The following is a 19,224-nucleotide window of genomic DNA, read 5'->3' as shown; positions in this document are numbered from 1 at the left end:
CAGACAAACTTATATTCTAATAGATAATTCTCGTTTGTTTGAGGATGAATAATATGGATTAGACACAATCGACATGATGCACATAAATTAAATCAAATTTTGTTGACTCTAGGTTAACTACTATAGTAGAAAATATATTACTTCATACGTTGCAATTTATTTAATTATCATGTTTTGACTTGAATGGAGTTTTAAAATGTAAAAAAGACTGATAAGTTGTTGAAGATGGGCTCCGAACTATGAGAATTTGCTTTTTCTCTTTCTTAAATCAAAGATATGTCAAATAAATCAAATTATTCTTTAATCTTGTGATATTAAACATAATATGTAGAAAGTTGAAAATAAAGAGTTGTCAAAAATATAAAGAGACATTTTTTTTTTAAAAAAAAATGGTGGAAATAATCTTGTACAGTTAGTCGTGCAAATGATAATGAATATTGATATATATATATAATAAGTCACAATGCAAATATTTTTATAGTATTTAGTTACATTGTAACTATCTTGTTAGCTTTCAACCAAAAGGAATACTTCTTTTAAATAATAAATATGTCATTGTATGAGCTATTTATTACTCATTCCTTTTGAATTTGTTAATCTGATTTTGATCTGACACATAGTTTACAAAAGTAAATTAGATTTTGAGAAAAAACATTAAGTGATACTTGAAGTTGTCCCAGATTTTCAAAAAGACACCTTAACTTTGCATGCGACCTATTACCCCACAAAACATTCAAAATCACAATAAATACACATTTTTTACACAATATTTCCACTTTGGACAAAAATATCCTTCGAATGTGCAATTTCTTAAAAACAAAAAGTCGGACCCATTATTGATGTATTGAATAATACTTTGATAATTTCCTATGATGAATTCGTTTTGTTTGTTTCTTTTAAATTTATTTTACTATACTAAATAATTGTATAAAATATTATGAATCACGATAATTAATTACTTAAATATTTAAAAGCTATAAAAATATATAAAAGATCTGATTGACTCTTCAAATTTTACCGTGACACATAAATTGGGACAAATGAAATAATATATATTATTTGAAAATTTCTTAGAAAGTATTATAAATTACAGTAATTAAGAACTAGAAATATTTCAAAGACAAAAAAAATTGATTGAATCTCAAAATTTTTTTAGTACTACATAAATTGAGAAAGAAGAAATGACCTCTATTATTTGAAAATGGCGTAAAAGTATTACAAATCATACAATAAGAATTAACAATTTAAAATTTTAAAAGACTTTAATGCTTTATACTTATTCTATTTCCACTTTGGGCAAAAATATCCTCCCAATATGCATATTTTTTTAAACAAAAAGTGGGACCAATTATTGATGTATTCAAGGATGATTTGGTAATTTTTCTATGATGAATTTGTTTTGTTTGTTGTTTAATTTTTTTTAAATAATTGTATAAAATATAATAAATCACAATAATTATTTACTTAAATATTCAAAAGATATAAAAATATGTAAAAGATCTGATTAACTCTTCAAATTTTATCGGTGACACATAAATTGGACAAATAAAATAATATATATTATTTGAAAATTACTTAGAAAGTACAATAATTTACAGTAATTAACAATAGAATATTTTAAAGACAAAAAAAATTGATTGAATCTCGAAATTTTATTAGTACCACATAAATTGAGAAAGAAGAAATAACCTTTATTATTTCAAAATTGTGTAAAAGATATTACAAATCATACAACAATAATTAGCAATTTAGAATGTTAAAAGACATTCATTTTTTTTTTACCATAGTTAACAATAATTAAAAATTTAAACTATTTTAAATTAATAATAAAGTTTGATTAACTCTTTAATTTTGTTTTTGTCACATAAATTGAAACAAAAAATGATACATATTGGACCCGTGCTAGCACGGGCTCCGATGTCTAAGTATATAATAGGCTAATTAGATTGAGTGATTGACTACAAACAACATAACAAAAAAAGAAATTCTTGGTCAACTAGATTATACATACTATTTCACACTTCAACTATGTGAACATTATACCGTGTATATATCTTAATACTCTCTCGGATCTATTTTACATGTCATATTTATATTTGCATAATTTGTGAAAAATAATTACTTTAACATTTCATCCCTTTTTAATCTCATTTTTAATATATAATTCTTTCTTTCACTGTGTTAGTTTCACAACTAAAAAATCACTAATTTTCCATTGAATATTGTTGAGTGACTCATAAACACTTTAATTGAATCGATGAGTGAAAAGAAGTAATATTTTCATAAAAAAAAATAGGAAACTTCCCCACTATTTTAGTGACAATCTATTTTCCACCATGCATTTTTCCAGTAAGCTGATTTGTGGGAAATGAATGGGAAAATAAATTTCTCATTAATTCGCGGTAGGAAAAACTTTTATTTGTGGTAAATGTCTTTCTTCATATTTATTAGAGTAAGAGCAAATGTGGAAAAAATGATTAATTTTAACTAGTCTAAAATAAGTATATTTGAGCCATTACTTTTAATAACCACAACAAGTAAAATGGATGGGACCAAGTTATATTCAATTATTGGTGCTACATATATATCATAGCCGATAAATGAAACATTATTTTTTATATTGATAATAAACCGTGAGTATTTGGAAATGCTAAATTCATGAAGCAATCACTAGCCAAGTTGCTATCATAGTGGTTAATTGTCTTTCTCAACATTATTATTATTTCTGTTTACGTGTTCGTTTTCATTAAAGATGGTCCCAATATGATAGAGGAATTAATTTTGAATGCTTAATTTGTTTCTTTTGATTCTTCCAGCTGTACTGTAATTTAATTTTTAATTAACAAACCTCTTTTGCTGTTAAAACACACAAAAATCAAATTACATGATTCAATAGTTTTGGGCTTTTATCAATTGGGCTTTTTACGAATTGAGACTTTAGATCAGTTGACAAAAGTGCACAAATTCTTGATTTTTGGGTCACCATTTCCTTAATTTAGTCTATCCGCTTCTCACATAACTTCAAACATATGCGACTGAAGTTTAAAAAATTGCGTTTGATTTTGAACGTTTGTATCAGAAGTGGTCTTATGAAGGTCAAGCATCAGAAATTTTTGCCTGAAGTTTGGGATAGTTTTTCCAATGCCAACTTTAAATATTTTTACTAAAGTTGTAAACTTGACAAGGCAAACTTCAGAAATATTCGACTCGATTCTAGCCTTGGAGGAACTTGGAAGAACTTCAGACATTTTTTTATTAAAATTGTCGCCTTAATAAGATCTAACTTTAAGCATTTCTTATTAAAGTTATGACCTTGACAAGATCAAATTTCAGATATTTAGACATGAGATCAGGAAATATATTTGCCTAATTTCAATCATATATACTAAATGGGTAGAAATAATATCTCATATGGTCACTCAACTTTGCATATTTTACTTAGAAAGTCATTCAAATTTGAGTTGTTTACTTAGAAAGTCACTCAACTTTGTTTTATAACTCAAAAGTCACTCAACTATTCATATTTCACTTAGAAAGTCACTCAATTATTCATATTTCACATAAGAAGTCACTCAACTAATGATATTTTACTTAGAAAGTCATCCAACTAATATAAATAATTTCTTCATTAAATTTTGTTAAAATACAATTTCATTTTAAATTAGTTTTAAAAAAATAAAAGATCGCTACTGCATCTTTTCGATTACTCCTAGTTTAATAAAAGATTTCTATTTTAGACGTACAGTTGCAATTGACAAATTAAAATTAAAACATACAGTAGCATTGCTACTAATTTAATAAAAAATAATAAAAGATTACTATTTTAAACTTATCGTAGCAGTTGAGAGAAAAAAAAAAACTGCTTTTCTGTTCTAGCAATTGTCTTGCTAAAACATACTGTTAAAAAATGCTACTTCACGTTTTTTTTTTTTAAAAAAGATGTGATTAAATAATTGAAGAAGGTCAATAAGATAATTAAAATAAATATCTTATTATTTAAAAAAGAAAAATTAAAAATAAAAATATGATTTCAACAAAATTTAACAAATAAATGATTTAAATTTGTAGGATGACTTTTTAAGTAAAATATCAATAGTTAAGTGACTTTCTAAGTGAAATGTCAATAGTTGAGTGACTTTTGAGTTATAAAATAAAGTTAAGTGACTTTCTAAGTGAATAACTCAAAGTTGAGTGACTTTGTAAAGTATGCAAAGTTGAGTGACCATTTGATATATAAGTTGAAGTTATCCATACTATTTGCAAGAAAATGTGTGTGATGCAATAATTAAAAAGATTTGAGCAATTACGGTTAATCCATCAACTATACTCCACCCAGTAGAATCCAACTAGATGATCAGATTTCAAAAAAATAATAAAAGAAAAAACTCAAACTTTCTTTTTTAGTTGATTTAAAAAAAAAATGACAAATTTCTATATTAAGTAACAATTTAAATTTAAAATGTCTATTTTACTCTTAAGAACTGATTTACAGCCACACAAGTTTCTATCATTTATTTTAGACCACAAATTTTAAAAACTTTTTTTTTCCTTAAACTTTGTGATGAGTCAAAGCACCTCACATAAAATGGGATGGAAGGAGTATAGAGGGTATATATATGGAAAAAAGTTGACCAGTGTAGTTTTTTTTTCTTTTATTTTTTATGGCATTTAATTTGGATGGTGTTGGCGGCGGTGAGCCGGTGACGGTGTCTCCAAAATTTGTCCGAAGTTTATTAAAAGTGGGCGTTAATTAAATAATTTGAAACAAATAAATACATTTTAAATGGTTGCGTCTAAATAGGATGCCTCGTGAAATTTGTTTACTAATTAATGGTAGGTCATAATAACAAAGAAGAAAAATATTTAATTAAAAAGTTGCCGTTTTCTTCTAAGGATTTTTTCCATTGCCTACCACGTTCATTCCAAATTACTATATTTGTATCATGTCTAAATGTTAAATATATATTATAATAATTATGATTAAGACCTTGCTTTAATTCATTCAATCCAAATTATTGATTTTAATATAAAATGAAGTTTGCCCATGTTGAGTGTTTAAATTATGCTGGCAATTACTTGTTATATCAGGTTTAGGAAAATGATGAAAAGTCAATCTTTCACATTATTTTTGTACTTAATATGCTTTTAATTTACTACCTAACAACAAGTCTTCCATTATTAAGTATTTTCGCATTATTGAGAACGATCCCCTGTGATATGTAGGAGTAGTTGGTAGAAACTTATTGTCTTCCTTTAATTAAATGCAGTTTGAAATTTTGAAATTTGAAGGGAAATTAAAAGATGCTTAAATAATACAATGAAAAATACGGATTCATTTGATGTCAACTTCCTAATTAATTAGGATAGTTTTTTCTTGCCCCTTCTAACAAAATTGACTCTAATTAATAATCTTCTTTGTCACTTATAAGATCATATTATTTGTGATCATACCCATATTTATAAATCCAGGAAGAGGGATAAGAGCACACAAATTAGGTTTGCTTAATCACACAATGTCATCTCTAGTGTATCAAAATATATATGTACGTCGTTTATCTAGATATTGTTTGGCCTTGATAATTATAGAGAGCATATAATACAACATACAAGAAAAATCAGCTTAATCGTTATAATAAAATATTATTATTGAAAATGACTGGTATAAACAAGATCTGATATATAGTAACATCTAACCTATCACAAAAAAACTCATTTTATAATGAACAACAAGAAGTATACAATACTCAAAACTAAAGATGTAGTAGCAAAAAAAAAATATCATGACAAAAATTAACTACTAATATATATCTATCTAAAGCTTAACCTTTTTGGTACACTTCTGATCTTGAATTGACTGGCTAGTAATATTCACAGTAATACTACAATTCATCTTCACAACAACATATTTCTTGATCATATTCAACAATTTGACTCTCCCACCAACACTTGTGTAGCTATTCATAGTAAGCAAACCACTACTAATATCATCTTGTAAGCCAGGATGTGACACAATTTTGTCCGTAATAATATCAATCGTTACGTTCATCCTCATAGTCTTCCGTGCCTTCGATTTCCCCGGCGGGCCCCGCGCCTCCCCGACGACCGTATCGCGATAGGAAATAGTGGTGGTCGTGTTACTATACCTAAATGATGAATAATTAGGATTTTTCACTGAGACATCAGCTTTTATGGTCATGTTGGAACCTGGTTTAGGGATAGGTAAAAGGTTGCCACTAGTGTTGACGAGGTCTAGTTTTTCAACTGTGACACCGTTCATTGTAATAATAGGGTCTTTTATTTTGAACACTGTGAAGATCAAAATGATAATTATTATGGCTAGAAGGAAAAGAAAGGTTGATACACAAGCACAATATTTGAAACATCTTCTTTGATGAAACCTTTTTTTGACGTTTAACGTTGTTTCATCGTCGTCGCTGCTATGTGGCCGGTCGGATGCTGGAGCTAGTGGTCTAACTTGATCTCTCCCCACCATCTTTATTGAGTCTTGAAACTAAGAGGAGAAATGGTTGTACTATTTGAGATGTAAAAATTTTGGGACTTTGGTGTTTGAGTTTGTGTTAATTCCCTTATATAAATAAAATAAAATGTCTTGTGAGTGGAGAAGGTATATGGTAGGTTTATTCCACTGTCAATGTTGACTCAAAGTCTTTTATCTTTTTGAGTAAACATTACAATACAAACAAACACGAAAGAAACAAATTCAAAATTTAAATTTTATTAATTCTGATGGAAAAAAATAGATTCAAAATTTAAATTTTAGGAATTCTATAACAACTTTAAACACTTATAATTTTATACTAATATAAATTTATTGGGATCGATCGAATTCGTAAGTTGTCTTCTAACTCCATCCTGAATCCAGCATTCGAATTGTGATGTCAAAGAACAAAGTTGAAGTGGATTTTTACTGACAATAATGTTGTGAGTAATTAAACGGAATGGGAGGATTGTTAGTTGGTTGTTGGAGGAAATGCTCACCTTAGTAATAATGCTATGTCCAAATAGTCAATTCCCTCACAGGACAGGTGTTCAAATTCACCAACTAACCCTATAATTTATGGGAGATTACCAACATATTTTAAAGACATTTGGAAGTCTTCATATCTTTTTAGTTATTTCCACACATATTTTAAGAAAGATATTTAAGATTCTTAAATCATAAGAATATTTGTTAAATTATAGAATTGCAATTGTCGGTTTGAAAGGGAAAAAAAAGGTGACAAATAACTCTTTTTTTTTTCAGAGTCAGGTTTAGTTTCCATGTTACTGTTAGACATCATTGGATCCTTGCAAGGAGAACAAGGACTTATACTTTTGCTCGTTTTGAACTTGTAAATAGGGCTTCCAGCATAGCCTTTGTGCTGATGATTTACAATATTGTTACCTTCTTTGGAAAAAGATAAAATTGTTCCAAAACCATTGCAGTTCATTATCAAGACATGATAATTTATGTTATTCATGCAATCAAAGTATAAACAGAAACAAAAATAACAGTAACAGAAAAATAAAGTTCAAAGCCAACAGAAAACTGTGTTTCCTTAAAGAAATTAACCCTTTCACAATTGCATTCCTCCCATGATAGAATGAAACTTCTCCAATATTGACAATCGAAATTGCAAAACTTTAACGAACTCAACAAAATGAGTGAATCAAACTTATGTTGGAAAAATCCGAAAATTCAGTTAAATAATTTTATCAATCAATCATTTGCCGAAACCGAGCGACGATGACAACGGTGCAAGGGGTGACTCTCTTCTCAACTCTTTTAAGAGCTAGAAGTAGTGTTTCTATATATAAGCAGCACAAAGGCTTTCTCTTCACCACCACTGAGAGAGAAATGAACTTTCTTCAAATTTCATTTTTCACTCCATTTCTCAATTCACATTACACCTTTGTCTTTTAAGGCTTAACCTTTAAACAAACCCAACCGTTTCTTTCAAAAAGCAGAGGGGAAACTCACCAATAGTCCTTGCATGAACAACTCCCACCTTCAAAACAGTGAAACCGACTGGAATCTCGCACAATAATTCTTCTCTCTTCTATTTTAGAGATATATTTAATCGCAGTGTGACAATCAACACATGTCCTTAGATTCTTAAAAACCTTTATCTGTGTTCCAGGCGGAGTTGCTATAATTCCAAAGGCAACTGCGAGCTTTTCACTGTGATAGGAAAGATTTTGCTCCTTCTGTTCCTCTTCCACATCATGTAGCACATTATCTATGTCAGGGACATATCCCTCTTCTTTCATTCTCCTCCAAAGCTCCCCTAAAAACTCGTATATTTCCTTTGATCTAGGATGTGATTTATCGCCGACCAAGAAAACGTAGTCTTTTCTCTGCAAATTGATCCAACTTATACCTGGCTTCTTCACCACACCTTTCTCTTCCATGACTTGTCTGATTTTTGCCACTTCAGTCCATTTACCAGCAGTGGCATATACGTTTGCAATGGTGACATAAGTAGCTGCATTCTCGGGCTCAATTTCAAATAGTGCTTCAGCTGCTCTCTTTGCTAGATCAACATTTCCATGGACTCTGCATCCTCCAAGCAAGGAAGCCCACAAAAACTTGTCAGGTTTCATTGGCATCTGACTAATAATCTCTTCAGCCTCCTTAAATCTGCCAAATCGGCTCAGGAGATCAATCACACAAGCATAGTGGTCAGAAGTATGGATTAGACAATGCTTGTCCTTTATCGAGTAGAAATATTCAAGCCCTTTATCAACTAAACCTGCATGAGTGCAAGCAGAAAGAACCCCGACAAATGTAATATGATCAGGCTGAGTGCCAGATTTAAGCAACAAGTCGAATAACTGAAGAGCTTCACTAGGTTGGCCGTTTTGAGCATAACCATTAATCAGTGAGGTCCAAGAAACTACATCAGGCCTCGGGAGCCGCTTAAATACCTTGTATGCACTATCTATGCTCCCACACTTGGCATACATATGAACTAAGGTACTTGCTGCAAAGGAAAGAGGATCAAAGCCAATACGCGTCATGTACCCATGTACTTGTTTTCCAAAATGTTCTGTCGTTTGGTGTGCACATGCATTCAAAACTCCAGCAAAGGTAAAATCATTAGGCCTAATTCCCGATTCCATCAAACATGAAAACAACAAATAACCTTCCTCCCACCTCCCATCTCCAAAGTATCTATCAATCATAGCCGTCCACGAAACAACATCCTTATCTTTAGTCCTATCAAAAATATGCCTTGCTTCATCCACGCTCCCGCATTTTCCATACATATCACTCAAAGCACTCCAAACAACCGCATCAGAATCCAAACCAGTTCTCACAATATGACCATGAATCTCCTTTCCCAAACGTAAAGACTGAACAGAAGCAGAAGCAGCAAGAGCACTAGAAATAGTAAACTTATTACACTTAACATTCTCATCCCTCTGCATCACTCTATACAATTCTAATGCACATTCAGGCTTATTCTGCCTCACATAACCCGAGATCATGGCGGTCCAAGAAAAATTATCTTTCTCAGGCATTTCATCGAACAATTTCCTAGCTTCATCGATCAACCCCAATTTAGCAAACCCAGAAACCATAATATTCCATGAACACAAATCCCTCTCAGGCATTTCAACAAACAAGTTGTGTGCATCAAAGGGTTTATCACATTTACAGTAAAAATCAAGAATACGATTAGAAATGACAACCCCAGGTCTAAAACCTGAACATTTCATACTTTTATGAATTCTCTTTCCTTCTTCAAGAGCTCGGTTATCAATACATATCCGCAAAAGGGTCGAAAAGACGGTAGCTGAAGGACGGGTTTCGGGAAGCTCTAGCAATTGAATGGCTTCTTTCAATCGCCTTTGCTCACAAAGAATTTGAAGGGCTTCATTGAATTTGTTTTCTTTACATAACCGTGTAATCATTTGGTCTTGGTTTGCGGGTTCGAAGAAGGTCTTCTCTTTTTGTGCAGTAGAAAAAGAAGATGAAGATCGTATAGTACATGCTGAATGAATATGGGGTGAAAAAGAATGTGAAGTAAGCTTCAGTGATGCTCTAAGATTTGCTCTCATGGTGATTGTTTCAAAGGATGTTTTAGAATTCTCTTTAGGAGCTACGCTTCAAACTGCAACCATGTAAGGCTTACTTGTAAGTGATGTCCCTGGAAAAAATCTTCTCTAACAGTGATATTGCTATTAGCAGCTGGACAGGGCCGGCTGAACCAGAACGCCAGTCAATGACTTCGGCCCACATTCTTTTGGAACCACTTTATTTTAAGAATATAACGGGATATAGTTATAGTAGTTGCGGAACCAAAGTTTTGATCAAAAGAATTCAAAATTTGGAAAAATAGACACACGAAATAGTCGAGGGAAGTTCAACATCTACTATATAGATATAAAAAATTATTTTAATCATGTATAATTCTCTATGAACGGTTTAGGATGATCCCTTGACGACTTGGTGGCTCCGCGCTTGATTATATATATTATTAAAAAATGAAAATTGGTGTCTTATTCAAAAATTCAGAATTTGTAATAAATAACCATGTATTAAAGAAGCTCAACATAATTTCAATATGTTATATCAATTGATTAAATATATTTTATTATTATTACCCTTGTGTCTCAATTCTTATAATACAATTGAGATTTAAGACTCGAAACATTTAAACTTCACTATATAAATTGGAAAAGTGTCACATAAACCTGTCATCATCAAATCTAAAACCTTGTGCGCAAATAAAAAATCACATATCATCAAATCATGTATTATAAGAGTAATGTGAGTTGCATAAAGTTGTCGATTTTGTATCCGTGAAGTGATACTTATAAGGTAAACAAACTTTATGTTATTAAAACAACAGAAGAGAAACTAGGCACATAAAAGCCACATTATTAGATTGCTCTACCACTTCATATCTCAACAACCTTTGATGGATCTTCTTTCTCCTCTTCTTCTTCTTTTTTCTCTTCTTCTTTCCCACCCTTCCATAAGTCTGACAATGTAGGAAGCTTATACTCGCCGCTATAAGAGAGGGGAATGGTGATGTTGCCAATGACCGGAATATCAATAATGAGACCCAATTCCAGCGTATAATCGACATCCCAATCTCCACCAATGTCCCTAACCAAACTCACTAGCACACTGTGTGGAACCTTCACTGGCACATCTAACATGGTTGAGTCATTTGCCTTTATGCTCCCTGGGTCTGGAATTCTTCCTGATGCTATTACCCTGTTGTTCATCATCAATTGCCATTACTACGAGTATTCTATTCATGGTCCATCTCACTCAAAAAGAATCAATCCAAAGAAAATGAAAGAAAAAAGGTCGATCTAGTATTAGTTGATGACCTTATTAAAAATATATGTCCTAAATAATTTGTTTATTATAAAAAAAATTCCATTTGCCCCCCAAAAGATCATTGATTTATTTGTATTTATTGGATTGATATCTATTCATATACCATATGCTATTAAGCATATTTTTCGTAAATTATCTCGATGAATGATAAAATTAGTAAAATCGACCATCTTATTTATCATTACTTAAATATCCTATAAAATGAGAAGTGATGACTACTATGTAGTAATAGGAGTATCAATCTTACCTCCTATACAACATTGTGAATTGTAATTTTAAACTTCTGAATCGAGAGAATGAGTATATAAAACATCATTTTACTTATTTTTGGCAGATAAATATAAAACTCTACCCAATTGCGATTCATAGTTGGATCCTCCGCTGTCTAATCTGCAAGAGCATACATAACTATGTAGAAATTATGTATGCTCTGTTCTGGCTATGTCTACTCTCCAGCCAATTACTTTAGAACAGAGTAGATCTAACTATAGATTGGCAATCCGGTGGGTAGAGTAATCAAATAAGTATTATAAAATAAAGTAACATTTTAAAATTTGGAACACAATGGCAAGTGAAAAGTTAATAGTTGATACGATACGAATGTTAATTGTAGATAGTAAAAGGAAGTGGAACCTGGTGGCGCTTTTGAGGACGTAATCGATCTCCATGATTGGAATAGGAACAGAGTAAGGATTCTTAACGGCGACTTTAGCGTGAAAAGCAACGCCGTCGAAACCGATCCCCTTAAGATCGACGTCGGTGATGGTTGCCTCCGGTTTCTCCATGTTGGCTATCTTCTCCGACACAAAATTCTTCGCCTTGTCAATCAGATCCATGCTTCTTCTTCGACAACGTTGGGAGGAAAGTGAATTGAATAGTAGGCCTGTTTTGTGCTAAACGAATATCTCTACTCTGCTCCTGTTATGGGATATACAAATATAGAAAAAGAGTCTACTGTTTATCACATATACTTCCGCGTGAAGGGTCAGAATTGACGCGCTATTCTCTCCTCGTGTCGTAATAGTGCTTCTTATTTAGGTTGTTTAACTTTATTAATATTAATTAATAAAATAATATGAAAAGTAACACTACATTATGGCAAAGTAATCTTCTTGTTTTAATTACATGATATTATTTTATTTGATATAACAATATTTTTAAAATTAGTTAAAATTTCTAATTATAAATAATAACATTACTTTCAAAGCATACTTAGAAAAGGATAAAAAGGGGTGCAACCTAAAGGAATAGAGAGAGCAGTACTAATTATTTAGTTGACATGTCTAGTATAATTATTTTTTATAAAATTAACATCAACATTTAAAAGTACTTTAATTTTCAGTAATTGGTATTTATCAGCTAAACTCTAAATAACTTTTTAAGTCACAAATTAAAAATATACTAGTATTATAACAAGAAATCTTATAAGGGGACGAAAATTGGACCTTAATTTGTGTCATTTATGACTACTGCAACAAGATTTAATTACATAGCTCGTTAAAATATATCGACGCTATTTGTCATGTGTATGTATGTCAAATATAACATACTATAATTTATATACGTATACGGTATATATAGTAAATAAACAATTTAGAGGTTGTCAGATAGTCGGTAGTAGGAGCGTAATGAGGACAGGTTACGCATACATGAATGTCAGTATCTCCGGCGCGCGTAGCGCCTCGCGTTCTTTGATTGCTTTATTAGTGCAGATCTAAAACATCAATTTTCAGCATATTCGTTGGAGCGTGGAAGGGCAGAAAAGCTCCATATGGACCGAGTAGAGCTTAAATAACTTTACAGTTTTGTCAAACGTGGTGATTGTGATGTTTCATAGTGCAAATTGGTCTCAATTTTCTATTGCCAAGTGTTTTATTTAATAAGAAAGGGCGTTTCCATTTCACTTGGGATTCCACCAGGTATTTCACAATAATTTATAGATACTTTGTAGTACCATGAAATGAAAACTTGATTTGTGGATCTCGAGATGGTTCAATTATTTTCTTTTATACTCCCTCTGTCCCAATTTATGTGACACATTTTCCTTTTCGAGAGTCAAACAGATTAAGTTTGACAAAAAAAATTCTCATAAATTTTTTAAAATAAAATTTATATATTTGTAAACTACATTAAGCTAGAGTTTGGTCATAGATTTCAAATATTCTTGGCAAATATTATTTGGGTGAAATTTCACCATGTGTTTGACCATAGTATTTGAGAAATATATTTCACTTTTTTAGAAAAATATTATTTATACCCATAAGTTTTAAAAACTATCAAAACTAACAATAAATTTGTATTACAAGTCAATTGGATCTTCGTTGCAACAAATAACAAGTAGTGTTCATGACACTAGAGCAATGTGGTAGTTTGGAGTGAGTGCAACAAGCATCATTCCATACATCGTGAAGTAGACAAAGCACATGACTTTGTTACCCTGAGCCGATTGTTTATCATTTTCATCAACAACCATATCATCACTTTCATATTTCATCACTACTTTGGTGTTCACGTAAAAAATTATGTAATACAACGCAATAACTACTATAGAGGGTGTTTTTGTAAAAGATAAAAGTTTGGTATAAAATTTCAATTTTCAAAAGATCCCAAATAATGAGATTTTGCCCAAATACAAGAAAAAACTAATATTTGGGAATTTGGGATATTTGCCAAATAATGACAAATTGTATGGACAAACACTATTTGCCAAATTCCCCCCCCCCCCCCCCCCCAAATATTATTTGGGAAATCTATGGCCAAACGGGCCCTTAAAGTACTATAAGTCTCAATAATTGATAATTCAAAATATTTAAAAAATATATAAAAAATTTACAGTCAAAGATAGACTTGTTTGAATTTCGAAATCCAAAATGTGTCACATAAATTAGGATAGAGGAGTAATAGTTTTGGATATTAGAATGATCAAAGATAGGTCTACATATGTCCTTCGAAAGTTTTGGAATTTCTTCGTAATAATCCCCTTACCTTACTTGCCTCATTTTTTAGACCATCTCAAAGTGACTTCTCAACTTTTGTGATGATACATTTTTTTGTTTGTCCTAATATGAATATCGTAGTTCTATACTTAACTTTATGATTAGCATGGTTTATAATCACCTAAAATTTATATCCTTAAATTTTATGCTCATCAAAATAACGTTACATTTAATGTTCAAATCAAACACTACCAATATATATAAATTAAAATAGAGAGTAGTGATAGAGTGGGATTCAGATAAAGTTATACGTTCGAATATGGTATCCAATTATTTGGTTTGGAGTTATAGTTTTCAATAAATAGTGGTAGATGAGATCTTATGGGATAAGTAAATAATACAGTATAGGTTTCTTACCTATTAAGATGGTAGGCGAGAGCTGCGCTTGCATATAATATACTTAAAACCACCTTTGTTCCGTGCTGTATATATCTTAATTATACCATGTGGTTCTACTTTAAAAAAAAAAAAAAGAGTCAAATATGCCATCGAACTTTTAGAAAAGACTCATTTATGTTATTCGTTAAAAGTTTGGCTCATTTATGTCATTGCTGTTAAAAAAAAGGCTCATCCATGCCATTTTTTTTAACTCCGGTTTTGCAAAACCATTTTTTACACACCAAACATGGTTTAACACTTTTCTATTGGTGTTTTTGAATCAAATGTACATTTTTTGCTTCTACATCCTTAAGAACACCAAGAACATATAAAGAACATTAACAATTCCCAAATTTCAAACTTATTCAATTCTTCATGAATCGCTTCAAATTTCAAGAGTAGTTTCGCTCCGAGCTAGATACCAAAACTCAATTTCTTTTGAGCTCGAATTCAACCTAACTCAACAAGACCCAATTGAAATTTCTTCAAAGTTTCAAAACTTGAACATTCTTTAATGGTAGATTCTCCAAAACTTCAAATCATTTGAAATTTTGAACATAAACTCAAAAAACACTAGTCAACACAGATCTAATGTTAAAAACAAGAATCAAAGCAAATTTTGAAATTTTGGGACTGATTTTCGTTTTTTGGAATATATTTTTTAAATATGGGTGAATTTTTTGAACTCTACAAATGATTTTAGAATTTTTGTTTTTTAAAAAAAAGAAATTAATGGTGTAGCCGAAATTTGAGATGATTTCGTGAAGAATTGAAAATGTGAAAATTTTAGAGTTGTTTATGTTCTTCATGTGTTCTTGGTATTTTTAAAGAAAAACAAGCAAAAAGTATACATTTGATCCAAAAATTCCAATTAAAAAGTGTTAAACCATGTTTGGGATATAAAGAAATGGTTTTGCAAAACTAGAGTTAAAAAAATGGCATGGATGAGCCTTTTCTTTAACAGCAACGACATATATGAGCCAAACTTTTAACGGATGGCATAAATGAGCTTTTTCTAAAAGTTCGATGGCATATTTGAGCCTTTTCCAAAAAAAAAAAGTGTAACGCGCAACACAAAATAAGAAAAACACCCTTGTAATTTTTAATTAAGCCCCAAAACTGGGTTTGGGCTGTTGGAAAATCAAACAAAAATCCAATCGTGCTTTGGATTTTGAAACAAAATACAAAAAAACACCCATAATAAAACCAAAGCATTAATTAGTAGTAATTATTAAGTATTATTAGCGCGCGCTATTATGCTACTTCAGATCTCTTTTTCAGCGTCTTCTTCTTTGTCACCGTTCCATAAGTCTGAGAGTGATGGAAGCTTGATCTCGCCGCTATGAGAGAGTGGAATTGTGAAATTTCCAATGACTGGAAGGTCAATGGCGAGACCTAATTCCAGTTTATAGTCAATGTCCCAATCTTTACCAATATCCTTACCCAAACTCACTAGCATACTGTGAGGAACTTTCACTGGTACATCTAAAATGGTTGTGTCATTTGCCTTTATATTCCCTGGATCCGGAATTGTTCCTGATACTATAACCCTGTATTAATTATTTCACAAAAAAATCATGAGTATATAGAATACATACTAAACTATACAGAAAAAAATAGTATTTGTTGGACCTTCCGGAGCATTTGAGAGTGTAAGAGATCTGCATGATGGGTACAGGAACAGAGTAAGGGTTCTTCACCGCCACTTTGGCATGATATGAAATACTGTCCATGCTAACTTTTTTCAGATCAAAATCCGTGATGTCAGCCTCCGGTTTCTCCATGTTCCCCACCTTCTCCGACACGAAATTCATCGCTTTCTCCATGAAATCTGCCATTCTAGCTGTAGTTTTAAAAACTTGATTGAAAATGTATCTAGTGCTTGAGGAATAGATATTTTGAGCTTTAAAAGTGTTGTCTATTTATAGGAGGATGTGGTTCCGTGATTATAAGTGTTGACACGTAAAAAAGTTATGATATGGATAACTAGATATTTTTCCTGCAAGAACAAATTGTAATGCCGACACGAGTAGTACACGTGACGGTCGGTATATCTTGAGCCCGTGTCCCCAAGGTCACTACTGACCACATCAATGCATATCTCTTCAACATTAGTTACGTTCTACTCTTTAGTTGGTTGGAAGGGGAAATTAAAGTACCCTTTCATTTAACTTGAAACTCAAAGGTCGTGGTCAATTAATATCTGTGTTTCAAAAAGAATGATTTCTTTTTTTTTTAAATTTATTTTAAAAGAATAATATTTTTTCTTTTTTGGTAACATTTTAATTTCAATTTTCCAAGTGAAATGTTTAAGGCTACAAGATTAAAGGGCAATTTAGTACATTAAATATAATTTTAATTTAGAGCCACAAGATTCAAAAGTCTTCTTTATTTTCTAAAATTTCGTGTCAAGTCAAACTAGGTCACTCTTTTTTAAACGGAGGGAATAGTTATTATTCCTATTCTCAATTTATATGACTTAGTTTGACTTGACATAGAGCTTGACTTTTAAAATTTATGGTCTGAAATAAGTTACAGTATTTGTGCGGATAATTTTATTAAGGATAGAGTAAATATTTTAAATTAAATTATTACTAAATATAAAAATTATTTTAAAAAAGATAAAAATAAATATAATTTTCTGAAATTAACTATACAAATTGCATTGGATGGATTCATGGAAGGGCTAACCCATCGGTGGCCCCCTAAACTTGGCACGATCTTTCACTTAGACACCCTAACTAGACTTTGTTCATTTTAGACACCTCATGTAAATTTTCGTTGTGTCATTTTGACACTTTTTTTACAATCAGCGAAAATATGTAATGTGTGTAATGCACTCGCGAATGACGTGTAAAGTGTCCAATTAAATGAAGACATTTGTCATTTGTGCCCAAAATCGTTCTTAAATAATAAATTTTGAGAAACAAACAAAAGTAGCCAATGAATCGATGACATGTGGCATTTTTGCCCACATAATTAAAAAAATATTTAATCAATTAACAAAAAATATCTCAATCACACACCAATCCTTTTATTATAGAAGAATAAAACTAAATCATGGATTCAAATTCTTCTTAATCAATAACAAAGCAGTTAAATTGAACGGAAATCATTAAAATTAACTGGAAAAAAAAATTAAGAGAGTGCTTACAGTGAAAGAAAAGTTTGAAAGCCCGTGAAGGAAGAAGAAAAATCAAATCCACTTCTCCATTACAATATTTCTCCAAAAAAGAATTTCATGATTATTTCAATATTTAAATCTTGAAAATAGGTCCTTTTTAAAAAAATTTAAAATATTCACCATGGATGGAGTTAAGCTTGAAAAATGGAGGCTGAAAATGGGGAAGAAGAAGAAGAAAAAATAATTAAAAATTGATTAAATAAGCTTTTCACGCGCTATAAATGAGTGTATCACACTCTCTACGATGTGTATGCAAAAAGTGTCAAAATGACACAACGAAAACTTACCTGAGGTGTCTAAAATGGACAAAGTCTAGTTAAGGTGTCTAAGTGAAAGTTGGTGCCAAGTTTAGGGGGCCACCGATGGATTAGCCCTTCATGGAATTTGGACGCTAACAATATCTCACTTGAGATTTCACCACGTATTGCTCAACATCTGTGGACAACTTTTAATTGGCTTAAGATCCGACTTCTTTGTCAATCTCAAAAAGATCGCCCCGTTATGCTTTTTTTAATTTAATTATTACTAATTCTCCAAATAGTCGGTTCCCTACTTTTTATCTATACAATATTATTTTTCATACGTCTCAATTACGATTTTTTTAAATTTAATTTCCACCTTTACACGTTATTATTCTTCATAAAATGTCTTACTTACGTTTTATTATTCAGTCAATACATCTGAAGAACTATACAAGACAAGCTCTCCATACGATAAATTCACAAATTGAATATTAAATAAAGATTGAATTCGATTCAGATCTCCCACATGAGAGATCCACCACTCCATCATGTCCTTGCAGGCTAACTTAAAATAAACTTATAAACTACTACTTTTTTATAACCACTTTTAGATACTTAACTTACCTCTTTTACTGTTTTTAGCCGGTCAAAAATAGTTTACTATGCGTATTTATTTGGGCTAAATTATAAGGATTTGATTTTCAGGTAAACAATCTAAGGGATTTACTGAAATGACTCTCCCTCTCCATTGTTTCTCTTTTGCTCTTTCTCTCCTTTCATTCTCTCTTTGTTCACCTCTTCTATTTGCTCATTATTACTGTATTTCATCACCATTTAACACATAAATTCATTTTTTTTAAATAGCATCACAAAGAATTTTAGGGAAAATAGCATTGTAGTCTTTGAATTATTTCTATATTCCTATTTTAGCCCTTATATTATTTGTGATAGCACATTCGACCTTTAATTAAATCAAGTATGCATTTTTAATCATTAAGCTAATGACAACTTATTAGAGTTTTACATGTAACTTTTTTTTTTTTAATCATGTTTTTTGGAAATGGA

The 19,224-nt window shown here is 31.0% G+C and overlaps 4 protein-coding genes across 4 annotated transcripts; all 4 read right to left on the bottom strand.

Moving 5' to 3' along the window:
* Positions 1–5,802: 5,802 nt before the first annotated feature.
* On the bottom strand, positions 5,803–6,551 carry LOC125815692 (uncharacterized). The gene has a single exon (XM_049495231.1). It carries the CDS (start codon positions 6,491–6,493, stop codon positions 5,813–5,815), a length of 681 nt encoding a protein of 226 aa, XP_049351188.1. The 5' UTR covers positions 6,494–6,551; the 3' UTR covers positions 5,803–5,812.
* Positions 6,552–7,880: 1,329 nt separating this feature from the next.
* On the bottom strand, positions 7,881–10,078 carry LOC125815744 (pentatricopeptide repeat-containing protein At4g37170-like). The gene has a single exon (XM_049495293.1). It carries the CDS (start codon positions 10,063–10,065, stop codon positions 7,978–7,980), a length of 2,088 nt encoding a protein of 695 aa, XP_049351250.1. The 5' UTR covers positions 10,066–10,078; the 3' UTR covers positions 7,881–7,977.
* Positions 10,079–10,724: 646 nt separating this feature from the next.
* LOC125816131 (desiccation protectant protein Lea14 homolog) lies at positions 10,725–12,367 on the bottom strand. The gene is made up of 2 exons (XM_049495721.1): positions 11,993–12,367; positions 10,725–11,230 (listed from the first exon to the last, which is right to left on the bottom strand). Exons 1-2 carry the CDS (start codon positions 12,193–12,195, stop codon positions 10,909–10,911), a joined length of 525 nt encoding a protein of 174 aa, XP_049351678.1. The 5' UTR covers positions 12,196–12,367; the 3' UTR covers positions 10,725–10,908.
* A 3,543-nt stretch (positions 12,368–15,910) lies between these two features.
* Positions 15,911–16,624, bottom strand: LOC125815693 (desiccation protectant protein Lea14 homolog). Its single transcript, XM_049495232.1, has 2 exons — positions 16,366–16,624; positions 15,911–16,283 (listed from the first exon to the last, which is right to left on the bottom strand). The coding sequence occupies exons 1-2, from the start codon at positions 16,569–16,571 to the stop codon at positions 15,998–16,000; spliced, it is 492 nt and encodes a 163-aa protein (XP_049351189.1). The 5' UTR covers positions 16,572–16,624; the 3' UTR covers positions 15,911–15,997.
* Between the last annotated feature and the right edge of the window lie 2,600 nt (positions 16,625–19,224).

This window comes from Solanum verrucosum, unplaced genomic scaffold (assembly GCF_900185275.1).
Source record: "Solanum verrucosum unplaced genomic scaffold, falcon-dt-bn FXZP01000261.1, whole genome shotgun sequence".
Classification (NCBI taxonomy): domain Eukaryota; kingdom Viridiplantae; phylum Streptophyta; class Magnoliopsida; order Solanales; family Solanaceae; genus Solanum; species Solanum verrucosum.
Note: the sequence above shows the minus strand (reverse complement) of the source record. Positions and strands in the feature narration are given on the sequence as shown.